At 40.2% G+C, this 10,792-nt stretch overlaps 1 protein-coding gene across 1 annotated transcript in view; it reads left to right on the top strand.

Annotated features, from left to right (window-relative positions):
• POLN (DNA polymerase nu) overlaps positions 1–10,792 on the top strand; it is a 157,990-nt gene that overhangs the window by 35,925 nt on the left and 111,273 nt on the right. The window contains 2 exon segments of the mRNA XM_017539023.2: positions 747–859; positions 9,262–9,419. Of these exon segments, the coding sequence (XP_017394512.2) occupies positions 747–859; positions 9,262–9,419 (271 nt within the window).

Genomic DNA, 10,792 nt, shown 5'->3' with positions numbered 1-10,792 from the left:
CCCAGGAGGCGGAGGTTGCGGTGAGCCGAGATCGCGCCATTGCCCTCCAGCAGGGGAAAAAAGAGCAAAAAACCACCTCAGAAAAAAAAAAAAAAAAAAAATGGAGAGAACAAACTTTCAAGGTACATTATAATACAGCAAGTGTGTTCCTACTGAACTACATGTGTGGACAGGAGTATAGAAGAGATACAGAAGAGGGAGCAGCCCCCTGCCTGGGGAATTAGGGCATACCCTCCTGAAGATGGCCCTTGAACAGTTTGCAAAAGTTGTGAGAAGAGAATTGTAGGCAAGAATACAGTATGTGCCTTGGCCCAGGAGCAGAATAGGACATGGCACAGCCTGGTGGTCGAGGAAAGAGAATTCAGTGGGACAAGAGGGTAGAATGTTTGAGGGGAGTTCTGGGAGAACAGGCTAGAGAAGTCATCTTGGGGCCTGGCTCTAAAGAGCCCAGAATAGGTGTATCCTGCTCAGAAATGTAGGTCTTATTCTGCAGGTAATGGGGTGTTACACAGGGATAAGCACTTGGCAGCTGTGTGACCCTGAATACCTTACTTAGTCTCTCTGTGTCTCAGTTTTATCATCTGTAAAGCACAGATAATAAATAATACCAACCTCTTGGGATTCTTTAGTTAATGTATGTATGTACTATCTAAATGATAGCTATTAGTTGAGTAGTAGTAATATTTTTTCAAGGTTGGAGGTTCTAAATTAATGTTTAAATCAGTGAATTTCTTTTCATCTTCTAGGAATGTGCTATTTCAAACACTGAAATGTAAATGTCCTGTTATTTGCTTTAATGCTAAGGATTTTGTGAGAATAGTGCTGCAGTTTTTCGGTAATGATGGCAGTTGGAAACATGGTAAGTTCTATTTTTTATTCTCTCTATAATTTAACTCTTCAACTGGGACTCCTCCTATGAATAGGAGAATGGTGAGGGCAGCCATGGCACACAACCCCTGCGGGACCTGAGCTCACAGACTGCTATGCCTCCTCACGGGCCGTAAGCATGGGGGGGCAGTTTTCCTCTATGTTTCCAGCTTATTTGAATTTTTACAAGTATATATTACTTTCATAATTTAAAATAGGAGAGAATTAACTTATGTAGCCTGGTCAGTGAGATTTGTTATTACCACAAATAGCTTATAAACTTTCTAAAAATTAAAGTACAGTCAAGAGTAATTAACGTCAAAACAATATAGGATTATCTTTTATTAAAAATAGTTAAGATTTTAAATACACACGTGCACACACACACACACACACACACATATATATGTATTTTTAATTTTTTGATTATTTTGTGGAGATGGGGCCCAACTTCGTTGCCTAGGCTGGTCTCAAACTGCTGGCCTCAAGCCATCCTCCTGCCTCAGTTCCTCCCAAAGTGCTGGGATTACAGGTGTGAGTCACTGCACTTGGCCTAAAATAGTAAACTTTTAAAAAACTAGATGGACACGGCTGGGCGCGGTGGCTCACACCTGTAATCCCAGCACTTTGGGAGGCTGAGGCAGGCAGATCACGAGGTCAGGAGTTCGAAACTAGGCTGGCCAACATGGTGAAAACCTCTCTCTACTAAAAATACAAAAATTAGCCAGGCGTGGTGATGCACACCTATAATCCTAGCTACTCAGGAGGCTGAGGCAGGAGAATTGCTTGAACCTGGGAGGTAGAGGACGGATGGGTGGTAAAACAAATATATAAGCAGTAAAAACAAATAGCAAAAATATTCGTTGTAGAATCTAGGTGGTGGACATATGTGTTCACTGTATAATTCTTTTCAAATTATCTGTATGTTTGAAAATGTTCATAATGAAAGGCTGGAAAAAACCCTTTTTATTGTCAAAAATTTCTAACACATGCAAAAGTAGCCATCACCCAGTTTTAACAATTATCAATTTTCAGCCAATCTTTTTTTTTTTTTTTTTGAGACAGAGTCTCGCTCTGTCTCAAAATACATATGTCTATTATATATCAGAAAAAAAATACTGTTTTTCATAGTGGCTGTACTAATTTACTTTCCCACCAATAGTGTATGAGGTTCCCCTTTCTCTACATCCTCACTAGTATCTCTTATTCCTTATCTTTTTGATAAAAGTAATTTTAAATTGGGGTGAGATGATATCTCATTGTGCCTTTCCTTGTATTTTTATTTATTTATTTATTTTATAAATAGGGATGGGGTTTCATCATATTGGCCAGGATTGTCTCAATTTCCTGACCTCATGATCCGCCTGCCTCGGCCTCCCAAAGTGCTGGGATTATAGGCATGAGCCACCATGCCTGGCCTCCTTGCATTTTTCTTATAATTAGTGATGTTGAGCATTTTAAAATATTCTTGTTGGCCTTTTGTATATCTTCTTTTCAGAAATGTCTATTCAAATCTTTTGTCATTTTAAAATCATGTTTCCCCCTATTGAGCTGTTTGAGTTCCTTTTATATCCTGGTTATTAATCCCCTGTCAGATGGATAGTTTGCAAATATTTTCTTCCATTCTGTGGATTGTCTCCATACTCTGTTGTTTCCTTTACTGTACAGCTTTTGCTTGATGTAATTTTATTTGCCTAGTTTTGCTTTTGTTGCCTATGCTTTTGAGGTTTTAGTAAAAAAAAAAAATTGCCCAGACAAATGCCCTGGAGCATTTTCCCAGTGTTTTCTTCCAGAAGTTTCATAGTTTCAGGTCTTAGATTTAAGTCCTTAAACTAAACTAGGAGTCTAATTTCATTCTTCTACATGTGATTTTCCCATAAACTTTCCCCAATATATATTCTTGGCACCTGTCAAAAATGAATTGGCTGTAAATGTGTGGATTTATTCCTGGGATTTCTATTCTGTTCCATTGGTCTATGTGTCTGTTTTTATGTCAGTACCATGCTGTCTTGGTTACTATAGCTTTGTAATATAATTTGAAGTCAGGCAGTTTGATTCCTCCAGCTTTGTTCTTTTTGCTCATGATTGCTTTGGTTATTCAGGGTGTTTGGTTCCGTACAGATTTTAGGCTTTTTGTCCAATTTCTGTGAAGAATGTCATTGGTATTTTGATAGAGATTGCATTTACTCTTTAATTGCTTTAGGTAACATTGATATTTTAACAATATTAATTTTTGCATTCCCTCACTTTTATTCTATGTAAGTCTTTATAAGTAAAATGGGTTTCTAGTAAGCAGGAAATAGTTGGGTCTTATTTCCTTATCCATTCAGCCATTCTGTGTCTTTTAATTGAAGAATCTAGTCGATTTACATTCAATGTTATTGGTAAGTGAGGACTTATTACTGCCATTTTATTACTTGTGGTTAAGTGATTTTCTCTGGTAGTATGTTTTAATTTGTTGCTTTTTGTTTTTAGTGTATTTATTATAGGTTTTTGCTTTGTGGTTACAAAATACAATAACAAATACACGAAAAATAAAAAGGAGCCTTACAAAAAACATCTTAGAGTTATAACAAGTTATTTTAAACAGATGACAACTTATCTTTATTTACAAAGAAGAGAATAGAAACAAATAAAGGAAAAACTAAAAAATGTCTACACTTAATTTCCACCCCCTACACACATTTTGACTTTTTGTGCCTCAATTGATGTGTTTTTATATTGCCCATCTCTTAACAGGTTGCTATAGCTATTAGGGTTTTTTATAGATTTATCTTTTAATCTTCATACTGGAATTATGAGTGGATTGCATACCAGAATTACGGTGTTAGAGTATGCTGAGTTTATGTATTTACTTTTATCAGTGGATTTTAATCTTTCAAATGTTTTCTTTTTTTGTGTTCATGTATTTTTCTTTCAGATTGAAGAACTCCTTTTAGCATCTCTTGGAAGATGGGTCTGGTGGTGATTAATTTCCTTAGTTTTTGTTTGGGGCTTTATTTTTCATGTTTGAAGCATAGCTTTGCTGGGCACAGAATTCGTGGTTGGCAGTTGTCTTTTGTTCTTGTTTTTTTGAGAAGATGGGGTCTCTCCCTCTGTCACTCAGGCTGGAATGCAGTGATGTGATCATAGCTCACTGTAACCTCAAATTCCTGGGCTCCAGTGATCCTTCTTCATCAGCCTCCCTAGTAGATGGTACTACAGATGTGTTCTACCATACCCAGCTAATTTTTTTATTTTTATTTTTTAGAGACAGGGGTCTCACTATGTCATCCTGGCTGCTGTCAAACTCATAGCCTGAAGTGATCCTCCTGCCTTGGGCTCCCAAAATGCTGAGATTACAGGTGTGAGCCCTTGAGCCTGGCAGTTTTATTTTCTTTCAACACTTTGAATATGATATCCCATATCCTCCTGGCCTCTAGGGTTTCCATTGAGAAATCTGTTGCCAGATGGATTGGAGCTCCTTTATACATTATTTGTTCTTTTCTCTTGTAGCTTTTGGGGTCCTTTCTTTGTCCTTGACCTTTGGAGGCTTGCTTAATATATGCATTAGGATAGTTTATTTGGATTTAATCTGTTTGGTGATCTCTGGCCTTCTTGTACCTGGATATTTATGTCTTTCTCAAGATTTGGGTTGGATGCAGTGGCTCATGCCTATAATCACAGCATTTTGGGAGACTGAGGCAGGCGATTCACTTGAGGTCAGAAGTTCAAGACCAGCCTGGCCAACATGGTGAAACCCTGTATCTACTAAAAATTCAAAAGTGAGCTAGGCATGGTGGCACATTCCTATAATCCCAGCTACTCGGGAGGCTGAGACAGAAGAATCGCTTTAATCCAGGAGGCAGAGGTTGCAACGAGCCAAGATCAAGCCATTGCACTCCAGCCTGAGCAACAGAACAAGACTGTCTAAAAACTAAAAACAAAAAACAACCAAAAAAAATTTGGGAAATTTTGTGTTATTATTTTTTGAATAAGCTTTCTACTCCTTGCTCTTGCTCTGCTTTATCTTGAACACCAATAATTCTTAGATTTGATCTTTTGAGGCAATTTTCTATACCTTATAGGTGTTCTTCATTTCTCTTCTCTCTTTTCTTTTTTCTCCTCTGTGTCTTTTCCAATAGCCTGTCTTCAAACTCACTGATTCTTTTCTCTGCTTGATCCATTCTGCTGTTGAGAGCCTCTAATGAATTTTGCAGCTCAGCAAATATATTTCTCAGTTCCAGGATTTCTGTTTGATTTTTAAAATTATTTCAATCTCTGTTAAATTTTTCTGATCAATTTCTGGGTTTTTCCATGATATTTTAGAGATCACTGAGTTTCCTTAAAACTGCAGTTTTGAATTATTGATCAAAGAGCTTCTCTATTACCATCCTGTTAAGGTCAGTCACTGGCTTCTTGCTTTGTCTGGTTCGAGGAGGTCTTGGTTGCTTGGTCCCGCTTGCTGTTATTTCTTTTGGATGCGTCTGTTTCTTTGCATGGAAGGATTAGGTTTTTCTTCCAATCTTCTCTTTCTGGCTTTTTTTTTTTTTTTTTTTNTTTTTTTTTTATTGGATGTGTTTGCTCAGAGATTTTTATATATTGTATACCTGTTGGAATATCTTTTCTTTTTTGCTAGGTCCTTTCTTCCTTTTTGTCACTAGATGGCACCTTAAGCCCAGGTGTGCCTCGGCTCTAGCAAACTTCAGAGCACTGCCCATCCCTGCTGAGGAAAGTCTGTAAGGGTATACCTTGACAGTATGGGAAGGCTAGCTGGGAGTTCATACCCAGGGGACATGTGGTACTCCTCTAACATGGTACAGCTGACCAGCCTCTTTGTTTTGGTGTCTCCTCTGTCCATGGTACAGAGCAGAGTGTCTGTGATGACATGTGCTTGCTAGAGTGATGTCTAACTTCTGTCTTTTTATTGTTTATTTGTAAGAATTATTGGCTGGGCACGGCGGCTCATGCCTGTAATCCCAGTACTTTGGGAGGCTGAGGTGGCCAATTCACGAGGTCAGGAATTCGAGACCATCCTGGTCAACATGGTGAAACCCTGTCTCTACTAAAAATACAAAATTTAGCTGGGCATGGTGGCACGTGCCTGTAGTCCCAGCTACTCAGGAGACTGAGGCAGGAGAATAGCTTGAACCTGGAAGGATGAGGTTGCAGGTTCTAGCACTCTAGAACCCATTGCACTCTAGCCTGGTGACAGCAAGACTCCATAAAAAAAAAAAGGTTTATATATTCTAATACAATTTGCAAATATTTTCTCTCAATCTGTGATTTATGTTTTTATAGTTTGTTGATGTCCTTTGAAGCACACTTTTTTTTTTTTTTAAAGGAAATTCAATTTATTTGTGTTTTCTTTTGTCATTTGTATTTTTGGTGTTAAATCTAAGAGACCATTGTTTAATTCAAGGTCAGAAAGATTTACTCATTTTTTTTCCTAAGAGTTTAATCATTTTCTCTCTGAGGTTAGGCTTATGATCCATTTTTAGTTAATTTTTTCATATGATGTGAGGTAGGGGTATGTATTAGTGTCCTAGGGCTACTGTAACATTACCGTAAACTGAGTGCTCAAAACAACAAAAATTTATTTTCTTACGGTTCTGGAGGCCAGAAGTCCAAATTAAGGTGTTGGCAGGGCCAGTTCCTTCTGGAGTCTCTGAGAAAAAATCCATTCTGTGACTCTCCTGCAGCTTCTGGTGGTAACTGGCGGTCCTTGGCACTCCTTGACTTGTAGACACATCCTTCCAGTCCCTGCCTCCACCCTCATGTGGCTTTTCCCTCTGCATGTCTCTATACATCACCTTCTTTTCTGTCTTTCACAAGGATACCCATCATTGGATTTAGGGCTTACCCTAACTTAAGATGATCTCATCTCAAGATTCCTACCATAGCTATATCTGCAAAGGCCTTATTTCAAGTAAGTTCCCATTCTGAGGTTCTGGGTGCAGACATCTTTCGAGGACCACAATTCAACCCACTGTTGGTATCCAACACCAACAAAGGTATCTTAGTACCTTTGTTGAAAATCAATCAACCATTGATGTATGGGTTTATTTCTAGACTCTCAGTTCTGTTCCACTGATCTGTAGGTCTATTCTGTGTCAATACTATACTGTACTGATTACGCATATGTCTTTAAGTGTGTAGTTTAAAGTCATTTTGAATTATAGTGTTTAGTGCTGTGTTCGTTTGGTTTTTTCTTTGAATTCATGTGTTGAATCTTCTTGCCTGTCTTTCATGTTTATCTTTTTGTCATATTTATCATTTTTTATCCAGAATCCATTTTCAGTCTCTTTCTTTTTAATTTTTTACAATTTATTTTATTTTATTTTTAAGTTCTGTTGAACTTGATTCCCAGGAGGCGGAGGCTGATCACACTACTGCACTCCAGGCTGATCCTGCACTGCAGCCTGGATGACAGAGTGAGACCCTGTCTCAGAAAAGAAAAAGAAGTGCCTGGGTGTGGTGGCTCACCCCTGTAATCCCAGCACTTTGGGAAGCCAAGGTGGGCAGATCAACTGAGGTCAGGAGTTCAAGACCAGCCTGACGAACATGATGAAACCTCATCTCTACTAAAATTACAAAAATTAGCTGGGTGTGGTGGCAGGCGCTTATAATCTTAGCTACTTGGGAGGCTGAGACAGGAGAATCACTTGAACCCAGGAGGCAGAGGTTGCAGTGAATCGAGATTGTGCCATTGCACTCCAGTCTGGGCAACAGAGCAAGACTCTGTCTCAAAAAAACAAACAAAAAATTCCTTCTTTTTCATCTTTTTTTTTTTTTTTCTTTAAGGAGTTAGCTATTCTATTTATTTGCTTTTGTGTCTTGCCAGTTTAGTTTTTATTTCTGAAATGTCTCTTTTTAAAATTTTTCTCTCCTGGGTTGTCTCATTTCTTTGTATAATTTTTCTTTTTCAAAGTTACCTAATTTCTAAGTATATAATTCTGATTTATTTATTTTTTCATAGCTTTTACTATTTACTAATATTTTTGAGCTTGTTTTAAATCTTATTTTGTTAGCATTTCTTTTCCAGCTACTGGCATTTTCTCCCTAGTGTGGGATTTGTCCTGGCAGACTTAAGTTTGTCAGTTGCAAGAGATTATAGGGACAGGACATTTCCCAGAGCATTCCTGTACTGTCACGGCTTCCCCAAGGATTTTTTAAAATATATATTGATAAGAACTGTTACTTTTGGAATATTAGATCATTGAAAAGGCAAGTGGAATGAAACAGTCCTATTGGGTCAGTCCTTATCACCAGACAGTGTTGTAGAAAATCATGGGCCGCTGACAGAGGTGGCAGGTAGCCAGGGGACCACTGACTCCTCTTATCCAGAGCTCCAAATGTGCCACTGTAAGAGTCTTCCTGGACCTCAAATGAGAAAGTTATAATATTGGCTGCTTGGTAAATAGAAATCTCTTAGACTGGTATCATTTAAATATGCTGGACCATATAATATTTAATGTTATATGATTTAAGACTATAGTTTTATTTAAAGGCAAACTCCTTATTTTTGTGTAGCACAATTCAGAATTTTAAAGTAACTTAAAAAGCAGTCACTTTAGGATTTAGTTTGTCTATTAATTTATAAACCTTCTCCCCATCCTTTTATGAATCTCCCTCCATGTCTAGAGTGTTCTGTTATAAAAACTTATCTGTTTAGCAAATACTGTGTTTACTTTTTAGAAAGTATTTTCTCATGTATATCACAGATAATTACAGTAATCTTTTCCCCTGGTTTTTGAATGAAGAAACTAACACTGAAGGGGAGAGGTGGCCTCCTAGGCTCATAGGGTGATTCAGAATCCAGGCCCAGTGCTCCTTCCACAGTACCAAGGTGCTGCATATTAGTTGTCTTGTGGATTTTCCACCCTTCAGGGAGAATGCCAAAGCGTCTTTGCCTTGGGGTGTCATGTACTCAGGCAACTCCTGCCCTTCTTCCTTTTGCTCCAGAGGCTTGGATTCCAGACTCAATGGTGCAAGACTGCCCAGTGAGGCTGGAGGAGGGGAGGACTTGGCAGAAAGGATGCCTGAGGGAAAGAGGAGCAAGGAGGAGGGGAGGCAGGAAGCGTGGCCCAGCACTCTGACTGACAGCTTTTAACATGTTTTTGAGAGATCCAAATTGCAATTGAGCTTGCAGACCCTTCTTTATGGCTATTTGAAATCTGCTTCTTTAATATGACACCCACAGAGACGGGCCACACGGGACTTGGGTTGGTTTAGGCTGCCTTATCAAAGGTTCTAAGTTCTGGAGAATGATGGAGAGTCACTTTGGTCCTTAGCTCTATAATTTGAGAGGATGATTATACTATTATTACTCATTTGAACTTAAGTATCTTGTCAAAGCAGGAGAAACAACTATTGGTTTTTCTTGGGATGATCGAATGACCTTTTTCTCTTCAGTTGCTGATTTTGTAGGGCTAGATCCCAGAATTGCTGCATGGCTTATAGATCCTAGTGATGCTGCACCCTCTTTTGAAGATTTAGTAGAAAAATACTGTGACAAATCCATTACGGTTAAAGTGAGCAGCACATACAGAAATTCCTCAAGAAACATTGTGGTAAGTTGTTTATGGTTTTATCAATCTGAATTCATACTATTATTTCTGGAAGCTTTTTCAATTTTTATTGATAGCCTAATAGTAAAAAGAACATTGTCAACATTCATTTTCACTTATTGAGCTATTCAGCACAAAGAGTTGTGACCTTGGTGTTTCTGGTAGAGGATATTGAATAAGAATGGGCGATGGCTGTTCTTCCATGGAACCTGTTCCAGAAATCTGTCCATAGTGCGACTCTTCCAGACAAGTCTCTAGTGTCAGTGTCACCTGCTCCATGAGCAGAAAGCCACTCATCAGTAAATTCTTAGTGCTTGTGATATGGCCACAGTGCCAGAGTCCTGGGATGGCCCCTCTTCAGTCTGTCTGGTGAGAATGGTCAGAACTGCCCCGGGTCTGAGGCTGGGCACAGTGGCTCACACCTGTAATCCCAGCACTTTGGGAGGCCAAGGTGGGCGGATCACTTGAGGCCAGGAGTTCAAGACTCAACCTAGCCAACCTGGCAAAACCCCCTCTCCTAAAAATACAAAAATGAGCCAAGCATGTGGTACGTGCCTGTAGTCCCAGCTACTCGGGAGGCTGAGGCAGGAGAATTGCTTGAATCCGGAGGTGAAGGTTGCAGTGAGCTGAGATCATGCCACTGCACTCCAGCCTGAGTAACAGAGTAAGACTTTGTCTCCAAAAAAAAAAAAGAACTGTCTTGAGTCTCTCTCCAGGACCTTCCTGGCTAGAGATGCCTCTGGTTATCAGGAAGCACCATCAGAGAAACAGTGGCACTCAAAACTTCTAGAATTGTGCCTGGAACCCAGAGAGAGACCTCTCAGCAGGCCCCAGAGGAGAGGTGTCTAGTGGTGGCAGTGTGGCCACAGTTGGGGCCACTCAGTTGAGGCTTTCTAGTTAGCTGTCAGTGAACAGTTACATGGTAAAATCACTGCTGGAGGAACACACAGGCTACTGAGCTAGCTCGAGCAAGCAGAACAAAGCCAGAGGTGACATGAGCCTGTGCCTGTGTGAGGCACCAAGCTGGGGCTAAGAGGTGACGTGAGCCCGCGCCATGTGCCGGGCACCGAGCTGGGGCTAAGAGGTGACGTGAGCCCGCGCCATGTGCCGGGCACCGAGCTGGGGCTAAGAGGTGACGTGAGCCCATGCTGAGCGCCGGGCACCGAGCTGGGAGTAAGAGATGACGTGAGCCCGTGCCATGCGCCAGGCACTGAGCTGGGAGTAAGAGGTGATGTGAGCCCGTGCCATGTGCTGTGCATTGAGCTGGGGGTAAGAGGTGATGTGAGCCCGTGCTGAGCGCCAGGCACTGAGCTGGGGGTAAGAGGTGACATGAGCCTGTGCCATGTGCTGTGCACTGAGCTGGGGGTAAGAGATGA

This window comes from Cebus imitator, unplaced genomic scaffold (genome assembly GCF_001604975.1).
Source record: "Cebus imitator isolate Cc_AM_T3 unplaced genomic scaffold, Cebus_imitator-1.0 Scaffold117, whole genome shotgun sequence".
NCBI lineage: Eukaryota > Metazoa > Chordata > Mammalia > Primates > Cebidae > Cebus > Cebus imitator.
This window is presented reverse-complemented; position numbering and strand designations above follow the sequence as displayed.